The sequence below is a fragment of the Biomphalaria glabrata genome, chromosome 1 (assembly GCF_947242115.1).
Source record: "Biomphalaria glabrata chromosome 1, xgBioGlab47.1, whole genome shotgun sequence".
Classification (NCBI taxonomy): Eukaryota; Metazoa; Mollusca; class Gastropoda; family Planorbidae; genus Biomphalaria; species Biomphalaria glabrata.
Window position 1 is genome coordinate 42,244,760 of NC_074711.1, and position 27,857 is coordinate 42,272,616.

Here is a 27,857-nt window from a genome sequence, read left to right on the forward strand (position 1 = left end):
TTTTGAACACCTTTATATAAACAATTGTAGATTTTTTGTCAAATATATATTTGTATTGTTAAGTTATGTAAGTTCTGTTATACTAAGTACTATATTTACATTAAAAAAATGTTAATTATTTTTTTAAAGATTAAAAAATCTATTTAGTATGCATATAAGTCAGACATAATTTAAAACAACAATTAATAAGTAGTTGTTCATATTATCACGTGAACTGCAGTACAATGAACAGGTTAAAACACCTAACCAAAGAAAAAAAAAATTTTTTTCATATGTTTTATTCTTGAGGAATAAGAGATTAGCCATTTACAAAACAATTAGATCAATTAGATATTCATACTTCACATTCACTTTCACCTATTATTTGGTCTGCTGGACCGCTGGGGCACCACACGAGATCAGTTAACCTTTTTTTCTCCATTATTTTCTGTCTTTTGTCTTTGATAGAATTTCATTCTGATAGTATTGGAACCTGCCTTATTACCTGCCTGGGTGGACCCCTTCGGGGGCCGATTTTCAGTTTGTGTTTCTACACAAACTGTCTTTGTAACTTTGTTTTATTATAGGAGATATTTTAAAAATTAAAAAACGCCTTACTTTCCCCAACTGAAGTCGGGTACCCATTAGAATTGGGTGGACTTCGGGGCGCCTTTAAAATTCCGAAATTAAAAATCCCAGTCTTCATTGAGATTCGAACCCGGGATACTTCGGTTCGGAAATCAAACGTTTTATCACGCCCCAAATATATAGAACTAAGTACGTGAAATACTGCATTCAGCCCGAATGTTCATCAATCAAGACAATATCTTATAGGTCTTAATAAAGTGAAGTATCGTCACAAGCTAAGTGTCACTTTAAAGCGCACACGATTTTTTAAAAAAGGACTAATATCATTTGACACTATTTATCGTTCTATTTAGCCCTATTTAATATGCAGAATAATAATTCTATGAACGTTTTTTTCTTAGTTTGAAAACAAGTTTTCACCTTTGGACATATTAATGATAATAATAATAATAATAATAATAGCTTTTATATAGCAATACTTTCATGCTTATAGCATTCTCAGATTGCTATGGTCCAATCTCATTTGCGGACCAGTGGAGGAGGGGGGTAATTGGGAGAAGGTTTTCAGTGCTGCCATTAGGCGCTCAGTAACCACAACTCTGCTCGAGTCTGGTGTCGAACCTCGAGCCCCCTTCATGGGTTTCCAAGCCAAGCCAAGTTCAAGCGTCCTTAGCCTCTCGACAAGGCTTCTGGCATGACTATCTCCACACTGTACTTGCAATGAGAACAATTCTGTTAACCCTAGAGACTACATTAAACCAAAAGACGCTATCATTCTTACTGAAAGATGCATCTAGAAGTATAAGTAGACAGCCCTAAACATGGGCGCCCGCAGGCCCTAAACATGAAGGTATATTTCCATTCTATTTCATACAATTACAGCTCGAGTCTTCTGGGCGATCAAGTGTATTGCTTATAAAATTGGAGGGGTCATTCTCTTGACGGCGGACAATGATGAAATCAAATCTAATCTAGCTATCATATCTGTCTCTTACTGCAGAGTCTAATAACAGTTAACAGTCACCACCTTCATCTATCCCCTAGCATGTTGAACCGTTGGGGCACCACATAAGATTTGTTGACCTTTTTCTAAATTCCTTTCTGTCTTTTGCGTTAGATAGACTTTCTATGACAGGCCTGTCCATTCTTTTATGTTTTCTTCGCTTTCTCTGTCTTCCTCTTCTTCTTCTACCTGGTTTACTGTTAACTAAAACAAGCCCCGAGAACTTTGTGATATGGCCATAGAGTTTAAGTTTGTGTTGTTGTTGTTTTTTTTTTGTTTACAGCAGTTAGCATGTCATCTTGGGGTCCATCATGGGGCTCAATTGCTGTAATAAACCTGTTTCTAATCTTTTCATTTGCGATGTGGTCTTTGTAAGGGATATCTAGAATCTTTCTGTAGGATGTCAGATACAACAAATATTAGGTACCCATTACGGCTGGTCGATCTCTAATTCATAATGAAAATGAAGCTCAAATCACCAGCACATTTGAACTCTGGTGTGTAATCCAAAAAGTTTTTGCACTCGGGTAATCTAACTGCACTGAACTAAATATTTGCATTCACAATAAACATTTAGACGAGAAAAAAAATACCAGGAGGAAATAAACTATAAGAAAAGAAATACCAGGAGGAAATAAACTATAAGAAAAAAAAACTATTCTCATCTATCCAATGTGTGAATTAAATTCTGTTAAGTTTAGAGAACGGCATAACGTGACGCCTTCATATCTCTGGTAAATATCACTCTGGCACAGACCATAAGAGAAATTATAAGAAGACAAGAGACCACCGGTATTTTGATAAGCACCCCGGACAGACTGACAGCAAACACATGACTTTATAATAGGCAGAAAATAAACACGGTCGATGCAATGGGGAAGACAGCCCACACCGAGCAGACGGACAGACAACAAGCAGACATCGCGTTAACCAAGCAGACATTCATCTCTCTAAAACAAACCCTAACTCTCTGCACTGATCTCAACCCAGATTAAAACTCAGGAGAGTTAGAGACTTTTTTCGGTATTTCTCGGTGCCGAGAATTCACGAGCCCCCCCAGTTCCTTTCTGGCAGGCGTCTGAAGGAGAGATCAAAGGCCTGCACACACTGAAATGGCTGGGCTTTCCTCGTCTTAATGGGCTAGCAACTACGTGTAAATACGGGAGAGGGGCAACTCCAAGTCGGCGAAATTCGCCACAATCGATGGAAACTCATAAATACACAAACGGACGGAATATTTTACTTCTACTTTTTTTTTTAACTTTGAAGAATTTTTTTTTCCGGAGATGATGTGGGAAAAAATCATGATATAATCTTTCAGAAATTTTTTGTTGTTATTTAAACTTGCAATGCGATCAATTATTGATGTAGTGTGCAGATTTGTTCATGCCATTCCCAGTGTTTTAGATGAAAACGTGTTCACATCTGATGCCAGTGTTCTACGTTGATTTCTTGAAAAGTTCATTGCAATTCCTTCAATTCAATTTTAGTCGATGAAAACATTTTTATTAAAAATATAATTTTAATATGTTGAGATTTTTTTAAATGTAATTTTACATTTACATTTATTTTCCATTAAAGAATCATTTTCTTTGCTAAATAAAGAGCGGCTCTGAGTTGTTAAATCTTCATTTAAGTCTTAGTTCGATCCTAAACAAAAAAGTAATACCCAGATGTTGAATTATTGAATGTTTAAAAAATATTTGTTTATAGTGTTCCTGAGATCATAATGATGCTAGTGTATTTTATATCACTAGTATAATAATTAGATCTTTTATATTTTATATAACTTTTACAATATAAATATTGTATAAAATATAACTTTCTAAGGCTGGAAAATTTTATTTAAAATTATATGTTAGGCTATTGTAATTACCTCCATATAATGTAATATTACTGAGGTACAAAGGTACTCAGCTGACAAAAAGAATAGGAAAAGCTTCTGCATCAATGGCCAAACTCTCCAAGCGTGTGTGGGAAAATACCAAATTGAGTACGGCAACAAAAATCCTGGTCTACAATGCCTGCGTTCTGAGCACACTTTTTTATGGCAGTGATAGCTGGGCAACTTACATGCGTCGAGAACGCAGATTAAATAGCTTCCACCTACGCTGCCTGCGACGCATAATGTGCATCTCCTGGAGAGATCGTGACACCAACCAGGAAGTTTTGACACGGGTCAACATACACAGCATCTATGCTCTCCTTGAACAGAGAAAACTACGCTGGCTCGGCCATGTCACTCGCATGCCAGATGGAAGAATCCCTTAAAACATCCTATACGGTGAGCTTCCAGAGGGAGCCAGACCCAAGGGCCGCCCAAGACTAACATACAGAGATGTCTGTAAGCGAGACACGAGAGCCACGGGCATCGACCAAAGTATGTGGGAGGAGATCGGACAGCATGGAGACAGACTATACGTACTGGTGCGAACTTCGCAGTATGCAAGGGAAACGAAGCTGCGTCAGCCAAGAGAAAGAAAAAGAAATCTGCCCTGTCAGTTAGCCCTAGGACAGATAAATATACATGCACGAACTGTGGCAAACTCTGCCACTCAAGAATTGGCTTGATCAGTCACTCCAGATTCTGCCCCATCTCAAGACGTAATCAAAGCCAGTGACTGATCCGGGCGCATCCATTGTCTTCCGAGACAGAAGGAGCCATATAAATATGGAGGTACAATATTCTTGTAAAGATGACATTCTACAGTGTAAACCTTTGTTCGATAGGACCTGGAGATGTACAAGAAAATCTATTCCATGTAAACATGCTAATGTAAAAACATCTTTTTTAATATGTTACGTTACGAGATGTGACGTCAACAAAGTCATTTACTGCAACGTTCAACAGTATTAACATTCCTTTTAGCATAACACAACATAATAACAAACAATCCATCAATTTAAACTTGCTCATTCTGTTCACATGAGATGTACACAACATCAAAGTCCGTTGTTTTGTATAACACTCTATTATATATGTTTTATTAATTGTAAAATTATCCAGGAATAACTTTCGAAGATATATAGTGTTGACTATTATCTTACCACTGAAATAGCACAATCGTATTTATTACACATTCCACATGTTACGATAGAAGTTGGTAAAATTATCTGTTTTAATAATTTTTATACAATAATAACATTAAACATAAAGAAAAATGAAAACCTTTGACTAAAAATATAAGAACGTCAATTAATGATACAATCTAAATGTTTATATATGTACTAAACAGCAAAAGGAAGTAGATAGTCTTAACATTTTAGACGATAGCTTCAAAGATTCCAAGATGGTGCTGGTCCTCTTACTGGCTCTATTAACTTTTATAGAGAGTCCAATACTAAAATCTTTCTAATAATATCCTATCATCCAGGCAGTGAGATGAGTAGTCCACTGACCAGAGGTCATCTCAAAGACCCACTGAATGCATTAACCTTTTCGCCTTTTCCTGGCTCCAGTCGTTTCGTCCCAGCGCCTGACCGCTGTCCGATTCTCCCCGGGCTGGATTGCTCTCTTAGCAAGGTTTAGTTTTGGATTAAAGGCGACGTGGTCACTCTACTCTCGGACGTCCCATTATTTGTGGTCACTCTTAGGGTAGAGAGATGGAAAACAGTATCCTGAACATAAGATAATAAGATGTAGTGGAGAAGGCTGTCATTCAGAAAAGTAATCGCGATTGGTTTTAATTATTTGATTATATACATGACAAATGTTTGATAGAATATCGGCTTTGAAAAACAAATGTACAATCATCGATTCTAGCTCAGCATAATTGTAAATGCTAGAATCGATTACAAAACCTGGTATCGCAAAGATGGCATGTTTGTTATTAGTTGTGTAATGAAGAAACAGAACCTAAGATCGTATATAAAATACCCTCACCGATACTTGGCCCCATCGCGGAATTTTCTCTCATCTTTTTTTCGTGAATCATTTTTTAGACCTTGAAAACAGGATACAGTAGATCTGATACACGTAGATACGCGTAGATACGCGTAGATACACGTAGATAATTATTATTGTTGGGTTTCCATAAAGGGAAGCGTGATCGAGAGTCTAAATGCGCTTGAACTTAGCTTGGCTACCTATGAAGGGGTCAACACCCGACTCGGGCAGAGTTGTGTAACGCCTAAAGGCAGCACGGAAAAACCTTCTCCTAGATACTCCCTTCCCCCCACCCCCCCACTGGCCCCACTGGTCCACAACTGAGATTGGACCAAAGCGCTCTGAGCATGCTATAAGCATGAAAGTAGCGCTATATAAAAGCCATAATAAAAAAAAGGTTGCAACGATGTCGCCCACACAACAGTTTCCCCTTCGCTACGCAGCTGATGTGTCCAAAGGAAAGGAAATTTCTGATACAGTTTGAGATATATAGTGATATACAGATATGTGGTTACCAAGTAGTACAGACCTGTGACGAGGCAACGAGCTATTGGTCTAAGCTGCCCACAAGTTGTGACGTTGCAGGTCAGTGTTGTGGCCTGCCATAATGAGTGGTCTCAGACTCACAAGAACAGCGGGGAGATAATGTATTAGCAACAAACAAACAGAGTAGCCTCCCTCTCCGCATACCTTTAAGAGCATAAAATTGTTGGAACAAAGTAAACGCTTACCTTTGTCTTGTATAATATAACCTAGAAATACATAATAAATACTTTTTAAAAAAAAGACAATCGCTCCGTTATACAACTTATAGAGCGACTAGTGTTTCATTAATCACTCATGAATGCTAGATTTTAACAAAATTAGTTATCTACCCCCAGCACATAAATAATTCTAAGATAAATAGTGTGAAACAGCACTACTGACTGTATACTCTTTATCTAATGGAGTTGAAGGGAAACCCCCAGTGGTCTATTTCCTTCAGCCATATTTCTCTAGCCCGGGCCAAGAATAGATTGATGGGATCAGGTCACGGCATGGTCACTCGAAGGCCGGCCGAGGACAGGAACCCTAAGTCTAGGTCTAGATTTGAAACGGTCTGTCAATTCGAAGTTTTCCGTTAACTTAGTGTGTGTCTAGCCAAATAAAAAAAATCTGACAGCACACATACTCTTGTGTTAAATAGTGTCACCAGGCAGACTTTTGTGTTAAATAGTGACACCACACCGACTCTTGTGTTAAATAGTGACACCACACCGACTCTTGTGTTAAATAGTGACACCACACAGACTCTTGTGTTAAATAGTGACACCACACCGACTCTTGTGTTAAATAGTGACACCTCACCGACTCTTGTGTTAAATAGTGACACCACACAGACTCTTGTGCTAAATAGTGACACCTCACCGACTCTTGTGTTAAATAGTGACACCACACAGACTCTTGTGTTAAATAGTGACACCACACAGACTCTTGTGTTAAAAAGTGACACCACACCGACTCTTTTGTTAAATAGTGACACCACACCGACTCTTGTGTTAAATAGTGACACCACACCAACTCTTGTGTTAAATAGTGAGAACACACAAACTCTTGTGTTAAATAGTGACATCACACCGATTCTAGTTTTAAATAGTGAGAACACACAAACTCTTGTGTTAAATAGTGACACCACACCGATTCTTGTGTTAAATAGTGAGAACACACAAACTCTTGTGTTAAATAGTGACATCACACAGACTCCTGTGATAATTAGTGACACCACACCAACTCTTGTGTTAAATAGTGACACCACACCGACTCTTGTGTTAAATAGTGAGAACACACAGACTCTTGTGTTAAATAGTGAGAACACACAGACTCTTGTGTTAAATAGTGACACCACACAGACTCTTGTGTTAAATTAAATTGTTTAATAGTTGAAGAAATGATAATGTTTTCATATATTTTGACCCAATTTAATATTTTCACTCCAAGTGCAAATATTTCAGAGACTACTTTCAGGAGTAAAAACAAGTTAATGAAGGGAGTTTGTGATTTAAATGAACATGAAGAGGGCTCCTATGAGTCTGTTGGTTAATATGCAATGCAGGTTAAATGAGGTATTTGATAGCAGTGGCGTCACTATGGTGGGTGTCACTAGTTGCAGCCCGCCTCCTCAGCACCCCCCTTAGTGACGCAAATGTTTAATACCATAGCTCGATCGTGAAGAAGAAATGGGCTTTGAGTAAAAATGTTCATCTTTAAGGAATGAATGTTGAACTAGAGAATTATTAAAGTATCATTAAGAATAAAGTTCACATTGGCGTCAAGAGGAGACCTTCTTGTTGGTCAGCCATCAATTTTGGAAAATCCTTTTGTTTACCTATGGAGAAGTCAAAGTATTTTCTAGAATTTTCTTCAATACTCTCAAAAAGTATTTTTATGTATCGATCCAACATTGGAAGACTTTGATCACGTGCACAGTCATGAGTGACATTGCCTATTGTGTAATGTTTTGGGCACAAAAGTACGTCCTGAGAAAGATCCATTCGAGACTAATCGTTATAGAAGACCTGAACACTGACCTGCAAGGTCACATCCTGTGGAAAGTTTAGACCAATAGCTTGTTGCCACATCATAGGTCTGTTCGACGTGGCAACGAGCTATTGGTCTAAACTACCCACAGGTTGTAACTTTGCAGGTCAGTGATTACTGGCCTGAACACGGATCTGCACCGGGGGGAGGGGGAGGGGGTGCAATTCTTTTGAGTATCTTTGAGTCTTGATATTTGAAAAAGTCTTTGCAAATTTTTAAATTTCATTTCAAGTCATGCGTGAAGTCACATGGAATCCTCTAGTCTTGTTATTACGTATCTGGTTCCCGTGGTCGTAATGACTTGATTGCATGCTGGGATAGCCTGGAAGAGTTTCTGTTCTCATGAAACGTAAAAATACAAATTTTTGGTTAAAACAAATAGGAACACGCCAAGGTCGTGAAGAATGCAGATTTATTAAAACACGAAAATAGTATTAGTGATATGTATTTCTTCAGAGAGGATTGTGATAAGGTCTTCTAGATTTATACATTGTATTTATGTCAGAGAGGATTGTGATAAGGTCTTCTAGATTTATACATTGTATTTATGTCAGAGAGGATTGTGATAAGGTCTCCTAGATTTATACAATGTATTGTTGTAAATTCTAGTGCAAACTCAATCCAAGAATATTCAATCCATCTCGGTAGCTGGCACTCGTTCATTACAATAATAAATTTTTCATCCAATAGTAGATGGTAGCAGATCTCTAGATCTAGACGGGACGAGACGGTGTCTAGACCAAACTATACTAACTAGATCTAGATCGAGAGTGAAGGTCATGTAAGCTAGGCCAAATCTCTGATTCTTTTTCCAGTAAGATAATCTAAAAAAATGTCTCTACAATCAGAACATGTTACTTCTAGACTTTATTCTCCAGATAAGAAGAAGGAACAAATGGAACAAATCTTCCAGTTCTGTTACAATGTGAAACCAAGGTCACAGTCTATTGGGACAAAGCCTGGCCCACCACAATGGTGAAAGCACGTGGACAGACGATAACGAGGCTCTAACATGTTCGCGTTGAAAGGGTCAAGTTGCTTCTTCTAAGTATATACTTCCTTCATTTCCTGCCACTGATACGACTTCTTCTGGCGGGTCCGGAGGTTTTAGACTCAAATGGTCATCTGAGCTTTCAAACAGGAGAGCAGGGCTGGGGAGTAGAGAGTACCACAAAGGTCAAGGTTATTTCACATTTAAATAACAAATTTTCTAGAGAGTTTTTTTTTTTTTTAATTTTTATTTGATTTTATTATAATTTTTTTAGAGTTATAAGGGAAACACTGACGTCATTTAGATGATATAGCACCATACACTCTTAGTAAAAAATGCTAGAAACATATAATGATTGTAGATCTAAAGTTAAGGAAAAAGGAAAAGGGGCTATGTGTACACAATTTAATGAACAGATTAATCAACAGATTTGTTAAAATTGCGATCTTTTAAAAAGTTTAGAACAATCTACAGGAGAAATTTGAGACATAAATAGTTTACAGACAGACAAATTGACAGACAGTTGGTCAAAAAAGAGACAGCAAGATAGACAGACCAACAGACAAATAAAATGATAGATAGATAGATAGATAGATAGATAGATAGATAGATAGATAGATAGATAGATAGATAGATAGATAGATAGATACAGTTCACCTACTGTACCAACTCATAGTCAGTACCCACAATGCCTTACACTCTACCTGGTTGTACCTCCTAGCAGACCTCCACACCCCTCTCCTGCCCCCATTATCACTTTGTCTGTTTAGTTGATCACATCAGATTCGACAGATGAGCTGTTTTTGTGTGTCCTGTATTATCTGGTCTGTCTAGATATCTTGTGTTGGAGCAGTTTAACTCACACGTGTGTACTCACACAGGCACACTGGCACGTGAAGTAACACGTGAGCCTATGTCAATGGACACACAACGTGTTTGTTACCCTAGAGCACGGCAGTCATGTAATTGAAAGCAAACTTTATGTCTGGGTCTAATTATCAAAAAGTGGGTTTGAAGTTAACGTATAGTTCATTTCTACACAAACATTCATCCTAAAAGCAATGCAGTAGAATCATTAAGTAAGAACAGATATAGAGTGCCGATAGAATCTATAACATTAGACAGAAGCTTGGCTAGATTTGGTATAATTAGGTGCGATGAGTTATTTATGTCACCTCGTGTGTTCCGCCCACAACCTGGACCTCCTTAAAGACACCACTGTTACTATTTACCAGTAAGGATCACAATTCTATTAAAAAGAGGGATTGTATGTAATATGCCGCTTAGTCCGATTGAATACTAAAGAAATTCTATTATACATTCGAATCTAATAACACTTTTGAAATAGATCAGATTAACCCATTGAACACCAACATAAAGCCTTATTATCTGGAAGTGGCCCATAAAATACTCAGAAAGACACAGAGATAAAGGTACATTCCTCGTCCCATATGCTAGGATTTGTACAAATACTCCTTCTTCCCTAGTGCTATTAGAGCATGGAATGGGTTGCCTGAGCTAGCCAGGAAAATCAGTGACTTGGCAGAATTTATGTCATTGGTTAATATGCATGACTAAATGCATGACGCGTAGGGTCCATTTTTAGTTGTATCATTTTTAGTTGTATCATTTTAGTTGTATCATTTTAATTGTATCATTTTTAGTTGTATCATTTTTAGTTGTATCATTTTTAGTTGTAACATTTTTAGTTGTAACATTTGTAGTTGTATCATTTTCTTACATCAGCTCGAAACATAACGTATTGAAACATATCAACTTCGAAAAATAAAATTCCCCACATCAGTAGGCAGCACCATCTTTTGAAAACATCTCCACACCATCAAGAAATTGAACAACGATATACGCGTGATAGTATCCACACGTAACATCATTGAGACGTAAAACTCTCCAAACGTATTAACATGGACTATAAAATCCTCCATATGTAACACTATCCACACATATCATCATCCATCCATATGTAGCATTATCCACACATCAATGCTAAAATCGCCCACTTGAACATCACCCACACGTAACATCACCCACACGTAACATCACCCACACGTAACATAATCTACACGTAACATCACCCACACGTAACATCACCTACACGTAACATCACCCACACGTAACATCATCCACACGTAACATCACCCACACATAACATCACCCACACGTAACACCACCCACAATAACATCATTTACACGTAACATCACCCACACGTAACATCCCCCACACGTAACATCCCCCACACGTAACATCCCCCACATGTAACATCATCTATACGTAACATCACCCACACGTAGCATCATCCACACGTAACATCACCCACACGAAACATCCGCTACACATAACAACAGCCACACGTAAAATCATCCACACATAACATCCCCCAGACGTAACATCACCCACACGAAACATCATCCACACGTAACATCACCCACACTTAACATCCGCCACACGTAACATCACCCACACGTAACATCACCCACACGTAACATCACCTACACATGACATCCGCCACACGTAACATCACCCACACGTAACATCATCCACATGTAACATCACCCACACGTAACATCACACACACTTAACATCCGCCACACGTAACATCCCCCACACGTAACATCCCCCACACGTAACATCACACACACTTAACATCATCCACACGTAACATCCGCTACACATAACAACAGCCAAACGTAACATCACCCACAAGTAACATCAACCAGACCTAACATCCCCCACATGTAACATCACCTATACATAACATCACCCACACGTAACATCCCCCACATGTAACATCACCTACACATAACATCACCTACACATAACATCACCTACACATAACATCACCTACACATAACATTACCTACATATAACATCACCCACACGTAACATCACCTACACGTAACATCACCCACACGTAACATCATCCACACGTAACATCACCCACACGTAACATCACCTACACGTAACACCACCCACACGTAACATCATTCACACGTAACATCACCCACACGTAACATCCCCCACACGTAACATCCCCCACATGTAACATCATCTATACGTAACATCACCCACACGTAGCATCATCCACACGTAACATCACCCACACGAAACATCCGCTACACATAACAACAGCCACACGTAAAATCATCCACACATAACATCCCCCAGACGTAACATCACCCACACGAAAGATCATCCACACGTAACATCACCCACACTTAACATCACCCACACGTAACATCATCCACATGTAACATCACCCACACGTAACATCCGCTACACATAACAACAGCCACACGTAACATCATCCACACGTAACATCACCCACAAGTAACATCACACACACTTAACATCCGCCACACGTAACATCCCCCACACGTAACATCCCCCACACGTAACATCACACACACGTAACATCACACACACTTAACATCATCCACACGTAACATCCGCTACACATAACAACAGCCAAACGTAACATCATCCACAGGTAACATCAACCAGACCTAACATCCCCCACATGTAACATCACCTACACATAACATCACCCACATTTAACATCCGCTACACATAACATCCCCCAGACGTAACATCACCCACAAGTAACATCAACCAGACCTAACATCCCCCACATGTAACATCACCTATACATAACATCACCCACACGTAACATCCCCCACACATAACATTACCTACACATAACATCACCCACACATAACATCACCTACAAATAACATTCCCTACACATAACATCACCAACACATAACATTACCTACACATAACATCACCCACACATAACATCCCCCACACGTAACATCGTCTTGCATCACAACTTGTATTTGTTGATGACACCGTCGATCACACCACCATCAGAATCTGTTCGTGTTCCCTCCATCTGACAGAGTACTTAGAGCCCCCAAGTAGTTTTCAATTAGCACATCACACTTACGTTTTGGTGTTGGCTGACTGAATCAGCGCATTGGACGTGATGAGCAAACACCATTGGCCAGACTTTTCTCTTTCGCCACTTCCGGTGGGCTATTTGAGCGAGCGTCTTATTCATAGAGTGACAATCTTGCGTTAAGTGACTTTGACTAGCGGTGTGACATGGGTGCTCAGATGGCCGACCGGGGGGGGGAGGGAGGGGGCTACTGGTACGTCTACTTACTGGTCGATACAAGACAATGTTGACCCTGTATCCTCTTCTTACTTAGAAGGCCATCTGAGCACTTTCGGTTGTAACCGTGGATCGGCTTCTGTTGGTTTGTTTGTGTGGCTGTATGTAGTTAAGGTAATTGAGTGTGAGGCCTAACGCGTGTGTGTGCTGGTGTGAGTGAGTATGTGTTTAAGTCGTTCAATAGTCACTTAGATTAGCCCTCTAATGCATCACTTCAATACATTACTGACTTCAGTTTATTGACTCTGTTGGGGGGAACGTTATTTTCTTCAAAAGTCTTTGTTAACAAAAATAAATTGAACACACTAGTATTAACCCTTCAAAACAGAGATTGGAAATAGAAATCAGATATTGAACTAAATCATTTTTAAAATATTTTTTTAATAAAACAAATGTGAAGCAAGGTCATACTATCAATCTATCTATTATCTATCTATCTATCTATCTATCTATCTATCTATCTATCTATATCTGTCTGTACGTATGTCTTTAACTTTCTGTGATATATATATACTTTTGTCTTATAATTTTGAAATACAAAGCAGTTATATATCAATACTTTTAAATGATTTTTTGATAATACATTTTTAAAGCGAACAAAATAGCGGGTAGGGGTGTTGCATGTGTCTCCTTTTCAAAATGCGCATCGATTTATTCAAAGCTATACATTTTAAAAAAAAAACATACAAATATCTTTTACAATATAAGGGCTTGGAAGTATCCTTGAGATACACAGAGAGGAACCTCATTCAAACTCAAACCTGCTCTTGTTTATGATCGGCTCAAATGTGCTCGCTTTAGAAGGCATTTTGTTTTCTTTTCCTTCGAGCCCAGTGTTTTGTTAACATCTTTATTTACTTTAAATTCTGATAGTATAATGTATAATGTTTAAATCAGCAGGAGTGAGCAGAGTTATGTTTCCTTTCGTCCCTTTTTCTATTATCTCGGAAGAGAATAAATGTATACGTTATCGTCTATCTTAGTAATCAACAAGATTGGTGTACAGTGTAAAACTATGTACTAATGAATTACATGCATTGTATATTTTTTATCTTAGTAATCAGGACCAATATGTGAACATTACTTGTGTATATTTACTTTAAGACTATAATTTCGATTATGCTCCGTCTGTCCGACACATTGTGTGCTCTAGATGTACAACATTGTTCATTCAATGCTAACTCTCTACTGATCAATCCCCGCCTCTCAACGTTTGTGTTTGTCTTTTCTTACAGGTAACACAAGTACTGACAGTGTGTCTACCCTAAACCTGGTGCTTCACCCAGGCCAGAGAAAGCAGCTCGATCTCGATCTACCTGTTCAGTCTGCTGTTGTTATTTCTGCCGTTTTCACGCGGCCTGCCTACCTTGTGGCACCAACAACCGAGTGAGCTGAGATTTCCCACCAGTCTGCCCCTGGGACAAGCAGTCAACAGACTGGAGAGCTGGATAGCGAGTTACGTGTATAAAGTCAACTGGTATTCATTCAGTCACATGACTGGGTAAACTGACTGCCTGTGAGATGCACCATTCAGAATAAACTGTCCGCGTGGGAGCGACGCCGCTGATCGTTAATGTACTTTCCCTCGAAGTATGGGAGAGAATCACATAGGCGTGACTACATTGAGACTTGTGGAAGGGCTCTGGGGAGACGCTGTGAATGTGTTTAATATTTTAACACCTCTCTGGCCACAACTTTAATTAAAAATAAAACTTTAACCCATGATGCCCTGACGCGCACAGATTACCTGTAGCTAATAGAATTAGGCCGTCACTTTGCTGTACATAAAATTGCGTCAAGTTTTCAAAAGGATTCACTTTTTTTTAGCTTTCATTTGGAACACGTTTTATCGGTATTTAAGTCAAAGTATACATAGATTAATGTTTCTCGTATAAATCTATTGGGATCTAGTGAGCTAGTTCATTGTGTGGAATAGATCGGGCAACAGTGTCACAAAGAAATGCGTGTAGATCTAATCACTGGATAGCGTTATTCTTTCATGCTGTGTTTTCTTCAGCGGAGTAGTTTGTTTTCTTCTTGGATAAGAGATTCCTTGACATGTAAACTTCTGACCAGATGACCAGCCTTGAAGTCCAGTGTTCAGCCGATCACAATGGATGTATGGTTTCTGATGTACGTTGTCTGCAGTGGCACCTTTTACTGTAAGTCATTTGTCTAGGTCAGTAATTTAACTTAATTAATCGCTTCCAGGGGACTGACTCTAGGACTTAGTGGTCATCTAATGTCCATCTGATTGTTAGGTTGATAATGTAATGTTGATCTGATACTCACTGATAGTTAGATTGATAATGTAATGTTGATCTGATAGTTAGGTTGATAATGTAATGTTGATCTGATACTCTGATATTTGGCGCCTTGAGAATGTGTGAATAGTAATGTTTGTATGTTTAATAGTTAGTTGTATTTGTATATTGTTTGTATTAGAACTTTGACTTGTGCTCACTGGCGGATCCAGGGGGGGGCGGTAGGGGCGATCGCCCCCCCCCACTCGGCCGACCCCCCCCCCCGAAGGGGGGGCGGACGAACTTTAGTATAGGATTCACACAATTTGTATACGAATTTATTACTTATGTTAAAAATATATACTAATTATTTATATTTCAACCTATTTTTAGATTATTTCGCCCCCCCCCTTTTAGTATGTTGGCCGATTCGGTGGGGTCGGCAGGGGGCGATGGTATCAATCCCGCCCCCCCTACACTTTCAAGTGGGGGGGGGGCGGTCCAATTTATTGGTAGAAATCACAGCCTGCTAACAAATCAATGAAATATCTATATCCTTGTAACTTGTTATTGATATTTTTACCGATCTTTATATTATGTCGTTCCTTGTTTGCCGATTGGTGGGGGGGGGGGGGGACGAATACCTCTTCTGCCCTTCCCACCTAAACCCTTTGAGTGTGGGGGGGGGGCGGTCCGTTTTTATGGAGAAATCATAGTTTGTGAACAAAATTAGTTGAATTAATATATAAATTTTATATTATGTCGCTCCCTTTCTGGTGGGCTGAGGGGGGGGGGGCGATTGCATGTACTGCCCTCCCCACTCTAGCCCTCTGAGTGCTGGGGGGGGCGGTCCTATTTTTGTGGAGAATCATAGTTTTTGAATAAAATTATTTGAATATCTATATAATATAAACTACGTATTGATATGTGACCCATTGTAAATATGTCGTACCACACTCTAATCTCAAATTGTATAATTAGTAAATTTAAATGAAAAAGGGTTGTACCAGGTGGGAGGGGCGATACATGCAATCGCAATTCCCCCATCGGACAAATCAATACTTTTTCTTTTTGTATTATAGTTAAGAAATTACAAAATAAAAAAAATCTGTCACTAATATAATTTATATTTACTATAAATTAAATTCTTATATCGAGTCGCCCCATACCTATTCTTTAATGCCAAATGCAATCTTTAGCAGAAATTAGTAAAGGAGAGAGGATTAATCGTTTTCACTCTACCACCATTCCCATTTCCAGACAGAGTTTTTGTAATTTCACATGAAGTTATCATAAGTATTTTAAGAAAGACTTTGCATTGGAAAAGTTAGAATTCAAACGAAATTTTTCGGTATAAGAGTCATGATTGAGATGAGTTCTAGACTCAAATAACATTTTCATAGTCGCCTTTTCCCAACCTTTACTCAATCTGATATTTTTCTAGCTAACAAAATTTGGGACTATGACTCACAATTTATACTATAGTTTTCATGAATAGAATAAGTTTTTTTTTCGGCGGCGATCCTCAAAGCAAAAATCTAAATACGTGGGGTATCCTATCTTTTCAAGGAACAAATCGGTTTTATGTGCAATGTATTATGGGCCTATAAATTCAAATTAGAATATTTTTCAAGTACAACATTATTCAAAAGGTCGTTTTTTAATAGTATGAATAATGAGCTTCAGGTCAGGAGATTGCATTTCTGCAATGAATAATGCAAGAAAACGCTTTTGGCGTCGGGGCTTCGCCCCGAACTTCATTTATGGGTAATGAGTTGTAGATGTCAGGGGAATGCGTTTCTGCAGAGAAGAATGCAAGACAAGGCTTTTGGCGTCGGGGCTTCGCCCCGAACTTCATTTATAGGTAATGAGTTGTAGATGTCAGGAGAATGCGTTTCTGCAATGAAGATTGCAAGAAAACGCTTTTGGCGTCGGGGCTTCGCCCCGTACTCCATTGATGAATAATGAGCTGTACTTGTCAGGAGAGTGCGTTTCTGCAGTGAAAAAGGCAAGAAAACGCTTTTGGCGTCGGGGCTTCGCCCCGAACTACATTGTGAAGAATGAGCTGTACTTGTCAGGAGAATGCGTATCTGCAGTCCAAAAAAGCAAGAAAACGCTTATGGGGTCGGGGCTTCGCCCCGAACTCAATTGATGAATAATGAGCTGTACTTGGCAGGAGAATGCGTTTCTGCAGTGAAAAAAGCAAGAAAACGCTTATGGCGTAGGGGCTTCGCCCCGAACTTCACCAGAGAACCTTATAGCGCTGCCCCAGTTGTTTTGTTTTTCGCCGAAGGTTGAGAAATGCTGCTTTTTTTATTCTCATATTTATATATATATATATATATATATATATATATATATATATATATATATATATATATATATATATATATATATATATATATATATATACACATATATATATGTGTGTGTGTGCGCGCGTGTGTGTGTGTGTGCGCGCTCTCTATGCACGTTTATGCGTAGGGTTAGGGTTTACTGGGCGTTAGGCTTAGGGTTTGGAAAAAAATCCCCCCCCCCCACTCCAAAGTTCTGGATCCGCTAGTGCTTGTGCTATGTGGCTAAACGAGAGTGCACCCATTGCACGGCGCGGAGTTGTAAGAGTCCCCACTGTCACAAGTCCATGCGCCGTTCCTCAAGGGACGTAATGGCGAGTCTTTTCTATAGACCGCCTGGTCTGAAAGAGAAATTTACTTTACTTTAAAGAAAAGGTTAAACCAGATTTCATATTTGACATCATTGAGCTCCTATTCAATATTCAATCTCTAACATTTCTAAATAATGCGAACTGGACTTCTACATGGGTTTGTCAAAAGGTTTCCAAATATAAAATATCTCATGCTCAAATATTATGTGCAATGTTTATATCTTAATATATTTGTGAAACGTTTAGAACAAGCTGTGTAAGAAATAGATGAACCACTCTGTTAACTTTTAATAACTACTTCCGAAGTTGAACCAAATTATGAAGAACTATTTTCAAAACACTCGTAGCGTTGTACATTGCATTAGTGACATTTTTGTATCATAAATCTTTTACCAACATTATATATTTTCTTAATACAAAAAATTATGGTCCGCAAAAATTTATCCTTGAATATTTTGGCCCGCTCCTCCAAAAGATTGCCTATCACTGGGTTACAATTATGCAAGCTGTGGTCGAATGTTGACTTCTGTTTGTGTGACCTAATTTTTTTTAAGGGGACAACGTTGAACTCTGATGTTTGTTTGTTTATTCAAAGAACTTGTTCATCAAAATCTTGTATTGACAACAAATGTTTTAGTCAAGTTAGAAACTTGATGAACAGATTTCAAATTTAAATATAATTTCTTTCTGTGTTTTCGTTGATTGAATGCTTAATTTTTATAGACCTGAAAGTCATTAGGTTCATCCTTTGATTAAACAATTAATTCTTTTTCAATGGTTAATTTACTAGTCAACCTGCAATTAGAGATTGAAGTTTTAATTCATTGAAGTTCGTGTAAATATCTTCAAAGGAAATGGGTTACGAAAGGGGGGTATAGAGAAAAAGAGAAATTGTGCACTGATATTTGGCCACAGTGCCCAGATCTATGTGTGGTTCAACTTAATTACATCCAATACGATTTTCTAAACTCAAGGGGAAAAAAAGAAGAAATTTAGAAAAGACACAAAATAGAGCTGTGAGATTTTATAAGCAACAAATATTCACATTGGACTAGAGCAACACTGTTAGTAAAATCACTAGATTTAGAGACACTTTGGGACAGATGACTAAAACGTAAAGTAGCAATAATACATAAAACTCTGAACCATGATTTACAAATACAAAAATACAACGATAAAGACACAAAGATAAAGACACATTTCTTATTCCATATGCTGAGACAAGTTCGTACAAGTGCTCCTTCTTCCTATGCGTAAGTAGAGCATGGAATGTCGAGGAAAACCAATGACGTAGCAGAGTATAAGTCTCTAATTAACACGCACGACTAGATCATCACGTAAACTTTGTAGAACGTAATTATCTTCTCTTTTGTAATTTATAAGATAAGATAAGATCGAAAATTTGGTTATTGCGAACATTTTGTTTCAATTTAGAATTCTTTCGGAGTCTATATAGAACAGCAAACTGAAGCCGTCACTGCTACTAATATTTAAAAAAACAAAAGATTAAAAGACAAAAAGAAGTAGAAGATGACAGACGATCAACTGCACAGCGAGTTCAGAGAATCACAGGAAGAATACGCAAGCAAATAGTCTTAGATCTATGTCTTCAGTTTATAGACGTTGAACGTATTGCCAGGACATCGACTTAGAAGAGTTTCAGTCACGGACTAATAGGCCTGACTAGATTGACACATGGATACGTGTAGGATGTAATTATCTTCTTTTTTGAAGTAACGTCTGTATCTTATAAGATATGATTTAAAAAAAAAAAACTAAATTGATACCTGTGGCTCCATGTTGGCTCCATGTTGGTATTTGTATGCATTCTGCACGTACCTGCTGTAGTGAATAAAAAACAAAACTCATTTTTATAAAAATAAAACATTTAAATACAAACATGCATGCAAGTATCCAATTATTATTTTTGTAAAAGAATTTTTAAGATAATAAAGGAAAGAAAGTCAAGTTATTTTTGCTGTCCTCTGAATCTCTCAATCAAACGCAATGTCTTTGGGTTTGTTTTTTTTTGTTTTTACCTATTACATCCACTAGCTGTCTGTTAGATCCACCCACTGAGTTACAAATGTATTACGTCATTTCTTTGACTCATATTCAATAATAAGTGGGGGGCGGTCAGGAATAATGAAGTTAAGTTTAGAACACAAGAAATGCTTCTATTTAAGTGCCTCGAGTCTATTTGCTGGACAGCTGGGAGACTCTGCAGAGACAGGAGATAAAGAGTCTAGTGCAGTAATTGTCCTGATGCTATGCTCCCAAGTCTTGGATTTTAAACCATGTCGGTCTTGTAAACACATCATAATTAAATGGGGTTCTTATCCTGACCAGTTAGTGAGTGAGCTGCTTTTCTTCTAGCGCTTGAAACCTGGGGAAAGAGTAAACCAAGGGATGGCACCACAATAGAATGTTGTCACCCAAAGCCAGAAGGGCCTCTAACATTGATGTAGATGGTACCACGATAGAATGTTGTCACCCAAAGCCAGAAGGGCCTCTAACATTGATATAGATGGTACCACAATAGATGTTGTCACCCAAAGCCAGAAGGGCCTCTAACATTGATGTAGATGGTACCACGATAGAATGTTGTCACCCAAAGCCAGAAGGGCCTCTAACATTGATGTAGATGGTACCACGATAGAATGTTGTCACCCAAAGCCAGAAGGGCCTCTAACATTGATGTAGATGGCACCACAATAGATGTTGTCACCCAAAGCCAGAAGGGCCTCTAACATTGATGTAGATGGTACCACGATAGAATGTTGTCACCCAAAGCCAGAAGGGCCTCTAACATTGATGTAGATGGTACCACGATAGAATGTTGTCACCCAAAGCCAGAAGGGCCTCTAACATTGATGTAGATGGTACCACGATAGAATGTTGTCACCCAAAGCCAGAAGGGCCTCTAACATTGATGTAGATGGCACCACAATAGATGTTGTCACCCAAAGCCAGAAGGGCCTCTAACATTGATGTAGATGGTACCACGATAGAATGTTGTCACCCAAAGCCAGAAGGGCCTCTAACATTGATGTAGATGGTACCACGATAGAATGTTGTCACCCAAAGCCAGAAGGGCCTCTAACATTGATGTAGATGGTACCACGATAGAATGTTGTCACCCAAAGCCAGAATGGCCTCTAACATTGATGTAGATGGTACCACGATAGAATGTTGTCACCCAAAGCCAGAAGGGCCTCTAACATTGATGTAGATGGTACCACGATAGAATGTTGTCACCCAAAGCCAGAAGGGCCTCTAACATTGATGTAGATGGTACCACGATAGAATGTTGTCACCCAAAGCCAGAATGGCCTCTAACATTGATGTAGATGGTACCACGATAGAATGTTGTCACCCAAAGCCAGAAGGGCCTCTAACATTGATGTAGATGGTACCACGATAGAATGTTATTACCCAAAGCCAGAAGGGCCTCTAACATTGATGTAGATGGTACCACGATAGAATGTTGTCACCCAAAGCCAGAAGGGCCTCTAACATTGATGTAGATGGTACCACGATAAAATGTTGTCACCCAAAGCCAGAATGGCCTCTAACATTGATGTAGATGGTACCACGATAAAATGTTGTCACCCAAAGCCAGAATGGCCTCTAACATTGATGTAGATGGTACCGCCATAGAATGTTGTCACCCAAAGCCAGAATGGCCTCAAACATTGATGTAGATGGTACCACGATAGAATGTTGTCACCCAAAGCTAGAATGGCCTCTAACATTGATGTAGATGGTACCACGATAGAATGTTGTCACCCAAAGCCAGAAGGGCCTCAAACATTGATGTAGATGGTACCACGATAGAATGTTATCACCCAAAGCCAGAAGGGCCTCAAACATTGATGTAGATGGTACCACGATAGAATGTTGTCACCCAAAGCCAGAATGGCCTCTAACATAGATGTAGATGGTACCACGATAGAATGTTGTCACCCAAAGCCAGAATGGCCTCTAACATTGATGAATGTTCAGTCAAAACGTGGGATGGACGAGTCCTTTCCTTATCATTGGGAAATATCGTCTTCCAATGTCACGGGCTTCTGACGATAGTTTGAAGCGTAAGCGAAATGTAACGAAGTAGCTATCAACCCGAACTTTAATGAAGTATCTATCAACCCGAACTTTAATGAAGTATCTATCAACCCGAACTTTAATGAAGTAGCTATCAACCCGAACTTTAACGAAGTAGCTATCAACCCGAACTTTAATGAAGTAGCTATCTGACCAAAGGTCATACCAAACTTTATTACAAGAAACCTCATCAGAAATAAAACTGTTTTCTTTTCTCTCCTGTGCAGACACACACATTGTCTCTCTGTAGCACTCACACATAAGTATGTCTCTCCTGTAGCACTCACACATAAGTATGTCTCTCCTGTAGCACTCACACATAAGTATGTCTCTCCTGTAGCACTCACACATAAGTATGTCTCTCCTGTAGCACTCACACATAAGTTTGTCTCTCCTGTAGCACTCACACATAAGTATGTCTCTCCTGTAGCACTCACACATAAGTTTGTCTCTCCTGTAGCACTCACACATAAGTTTGTCTCTCCTGTAGCACTCACACATAAGTTTGTCTCTCCTGTAGCACTCACATTTTGATGTAAAACGATATCTTTTTCTTCTCCCTTGCGGCACAAAGTCGACAAAGATAAAAGTCAACAAATATAAAAGTAAACAAATATAGAAGTTAACAAATATAAAAGTCAACATATTGAAATGAAAAGTAAATAATAATAAAAGTAAGCAATTATTAAAGTAAACAATTATTAAAGTAAACAATTATTAAAGTAAACAATTATTAAAGTAAACAATTATTAAAGTAAACAATTATTAAAGTAAACAATTATTAAAGTAAACAATTATTAAAGTAAACAATTATTAAAGTAAACAATTATTAAAGTAAACTATCTTAAACCACACCCAAACCAGCAACACAATCTGAAAAAGATTCGACCATTTCCTATCCTACTAATCAAAAGAGAATCGACTTGCTCAGGAAGTTGACTTAAGTGTCTTTGATTCTGGCTATTTTAATTAAAACTTGTAATTACTTCTGGAAGATTCCAGGTTAGGGATTTGCTCGTGCTCTCTTCATTTAGGTCAATAATTATCTACTTGCAGGTGTAAACGTTTTCATTTAATGAGTTTCCTCTGTTTACAGGACATTTGAGCGATGTCAATAGACGACGTGTGTTGCTTTTATTTCTCTCTGCCGCCATCTTTTTAAAGTCTAGAACACACAATAACCTTTCATTTTTGTTAAGATACCATCTTGATTGATTCAACATGTGCTAGAATAATAAACTGTAAATACAAACACAAATACACAACAAACACACATACACAATGTCTAGGACAACAAGAAATAATGGAAATTATATACGGATTCTATGAAGAAAATAGATTAAAACAAGCAAATCATAATAATGTATTCACAGACCATAGATAGAATGGTTTTGTAACCTTGTTTATATACTAATATTTCATTGCTCAAATAATGTAAATCGGAACTTAAGATCTGAACCATGTGGTCGTCTCCTTTCCATTAGAACTAAAACAGAAAGATTAAAAAACTCCTTCATCCCACTGTCGGTCAGAGTGTTACAAGATCAGCTGTCGTCATCGAGAAGTTCATAGAAGTCTAATTTATGAATCGCTGGTTGTGGGTGTGTATGTGTTTCGTGAGTGAATGTTGTTCGTATTTGCATCTATATTGTTATTTTTACAGTAGTTACGCTGAGGTTGTCAATTGTTGTCAAACTGAATTTCCATTTGATTGGATCAATACAACTTATCTTATCTTATCTTATTATAAGGAGAGTTTTACACAAATTCAGAAGCGGCCCCCGAAGCAAATGAGCCCAGGCAGATAAAAAGGTTTCAATACATTGTCAGCCACGGGCATAGAAGAAAATGTGAGCCAAAAAAAGCGAAATAAACAAAAATGCTTTTAACCAGAAAATTATTGTAAAATATTTGTTTATAAAAAAAAACAATACCTCCATTATTCAACTTACAATATAGCAAAATACTTTTTATAAAAAATAATTTGACAAATATTTGATTCAATTCGGGTATTGAATCTGTGACACCGTCAGCTGCTTGAACGAACGGTTTTTCTGATTCGGCCAGCGGGAAGGAACACTGTACTAATATTTATTGGTGTGCTAATTATATGGACATCTCGGTTTAACACTAGAGTAGACCCAAAGTTCTGATTTAGAACTCTTAAGATGTAGTCTAGGTCTAGATCTACCTCTAAATCTAGATGTAAACTATATTAGATTTACGTAAAAATATTGAATAATTCCAATGCTATGTAATTAAATCTAAACTACGAAAACAGTACGCAAAATTTTTCTGAACATTCTATACTCTAGACCCAATAATGCCTTTCATTCGGAAATTTCCAAAGCGATAGTCCTTTCAAGAAGGCAATAGTCCTTTCAAAACATATGTTGGATCTAGACCTAGATTTAGTCTCTAGTCAAATTTGCATTTATTTATTTTTTATCTTGAAAAATTATAACGTTCAAACTAGAGTTTCCCCATGTGGCCAACGAGCTAATAATTCTTTTCTCAGCGATAGGCATAAACTATTAAATTTATAGAGGAATCGCGTCCACCCAGTTTCCATGAAAGAGTGACTTGAATAGACGTAGGCTATTGTGAAAAAGAAAAAAGCTTTTCTAAGGGGAATTATTCCACATTAAGAGCCATATCTCTCTTGTTCGGTATGAAACAAAATTAAATAATTACCACAAATTGTAAGACAAATTTCCTTACGGATAATAAAGATTATTATTATTATTATAATTAGCAATTGGGTTAATTTTTTAAAATTGATTCATGTGTTGTCTTCGACAATAAATACTTGTGTAAAGTTTCCACTTGATCCAATGATGGGAAGCGGGAACAAACAAAAAAAAACGTCTCTGAAAATGTGACTCAGACAGTGAGTTCATATCAGCTTCGTAAAAAATGGCCTCTCCCCTTATAGGTAGGGGGTGGGAGGGAGGCTCTATAAAGAAACAAGAGATGACTGTGTTTACATTTTATCGTGAACTCTGCACTACGCTAAAACAATTATTAGCATTAGAATACGGCAGGATCAGAAGTATTTCCATCAATAAGTTTTGATACTTTTAATTAACAGGTGCGTTTCAAACTGTGTTTGTTAGATTTTAGGTTTTTAATTATTTTTTGTGAAAGAAAACACACAGATTTGAAATTAGTTCAATTGTGTGCTTTAAAACAAGTCTCACCAGGAACACTGTAACTCAGCTTCTATTGCTTATCCTAGAAACTAGGGAAATGCCTAGTTCAACAGAGAATATGTGTTTAACAGAGAATATGTGTTTAACAGAGAATATGTGTTTAACAGAGAATATATGTTTAACAGAGAATATACGTTTAACAGAGAATATACGTTTAACAGAGAATATGTGTTTAACAGAGAATATGTGTTTAACAGAGAATATGTGTTTAACAGAGAATATATGTTTAACAGAGAATATACGTTTAACAGAGAATATATGTTTAACAGAGAATATATGTTTAACAGAGAATATATGTTTAACAGAGAATATACGTTTAACAGAGAATGTATGTTTAACAGAGAATATATGTAAATACGCGTATCCATAAGGATGACATTAAATAACTAGCCGATTTTATGAAAGTAAACAGCGATTACAATGTTATTGTTTTTTTTTAAGTATAAAATTTTGTTAGATAGATTTAGACAGACATGAAATGATACAACACGCTAGATCTAGGCAGACTTGAAATGATACAACACGCTAGATCTGGCATACTTGAAATGATACAACACGCTAGATCTGGCATACTTGAAATGATACAACACGCTAGATCTAGGCATACTTGAAATGATACAACACGTTAGATCTGGCATACTTGAAATGATACAACACGCTAGATCTAGGCATACTTGAAATGATACAACACGCTAGATCTAGGCATACTTGAAATGATACAACACGCTAGATCTAGGCATACTTGAAATGATACAACACGCTAGATCTAGGCAGACTTGAAATGATACAACACGCTAGATCTAGGCAGACTTGAAATGATACAACACGCTAGATCTAGGCATACTTGAAATGATACAACACGCTAGATCTGGCATACTTGAAATGATACAACACGCTAGATCTGGCATACTTGAAATGATACAACACGCTAGATCTAGGCATACTTGAAATGATACAACACGCTAGATCTGGCATACTTGAAATGATACAACACGCTAGATCTAGGCATACTTGAAATGATACAACACGCTAGATCTAGGCATACTTGAAATGATACAACACGCTAGATCTAGGCAGACTTGAAATGATACAACACGCTAGATCTGGCATACTTGAAATGATACAACACGCTAGATCTAGGCAGACTTGAAATGATACAACACGCTAGATCTAGGCAGACTTGAAATGATACAACACGCTAGATCCAGGCAGACTTGAAATGATACAACACGCTAGATCTAGGCAGACTTGAAATGATACAACACGCTAGATCTGGCATACTTGAAATGATACAACACGCTAGATCTAGGCATACTTGAAATGATGCAACACGCTAGATCTGGCAGACTTGAAATGATGCAACACGCTAGATCTAGGCATACTTGAAATGATACAACACGCTAGATCTAGGCATACTTGAAATGATACAACACGCTAGATCTGGCATACTTGAAATGATACAACACGCTAGATCTGGCATACTTGAAATGATACAACATACAGTTTTCTTGCTCGTTTTCCATGTTCCTTCTGATTTTTTAAAAATATTTCATCCTGGACTAAAACTCTTGCAGGACGGCAGGGGTGAGCATGCAGGGTTCGAACCCTAAGCCATTAAACGACAGTCCAGAACGCATACCACACGACGGGAAAGGAGTTCAACTGGACCAGGTCAGGCTAGACCAAACAAAGGTCTGTTAACAATCTATTAAGCGCACACACAAAACTAGGTCAACATTTAAATGTGCATTTGTTAATTTTACCAGGTAAACAAAAAATCGATACATCTGTAAGACTTCGATGTAAATCTTTTTGTTCTAAAAATAGATTTATAATGCTGTCAGAGATACAGTGAAGATCCTTGCACATAGAAAAAAAAAAATATTTTTATGACTTCCTTTCCACAAGATGTCTTAAAAGTGTTAAGCATAATTCTGTTTTGGCGGTAGACTCTCTTATTATATTAGACGTCTTATATTACTTCTTTTTTTAGTCTCTAATAGTTTTTTTGTGGTCTGTCTGTCCGTTCGTCTGTCACGTTTAGCAGAAAAGATATTACAAATCCAATTTCATGAAATTTTTCAATGTTCTTGTGCAACGGCAGATTCTTGTTCTAAAGGCGAACAGTTTTGACTATAGATTAAATATTGAAATAAACAAGGCGTTTTTTTGTTGTTGTTGTTTTTGCATAAATATAAACACATTTTAGAACTATTTACTATTAATAGTAAAGAACAGGGAATACTATATTGAAAAAGAGAAGTTATTACTTTGTATATTTTCATATAATTTATTAAAACAGTTTTGTTATTTTCTATATAAATATACACAACTTCAACTTTAAATAGATGTATGTTGAAATACAAGTGAAAGGATAATTTAAACAAGATATAACTCACTAAATATACATGATGTT

At 37.7% G+C, this 27,857-nt stretch overlaps 1 protein-coding gene across 3 annotated transcripts in view; it reads left to right on the forward strand.

The window, feature by feature from the left end:
• Positions 1–27,857, forward strand: part of LOC106057771 (neuronal acetylcholine receptor subunit alpha-10-like) — a 199,171-nt gene that overhangs the window by 90,503 nt on the left and 80,811 nt on the right. For all 3 annotated transcript variants that reach the window (XM_056037292.1, XM_056037304.1, XM_056037300.1), the window contains exon 2: positions 14,453–15,379. In XM_056037292.1, coding sequence (XP_055893267.1) covers positions 15,331–15,379 — 49 coding nt within the window. In that variant the 5' untranslated portion in view covers positions 14,453–15,330. The remainder of the gene's footprint in view (positions 1–14,452; positions 15,380–27,857) is intronic.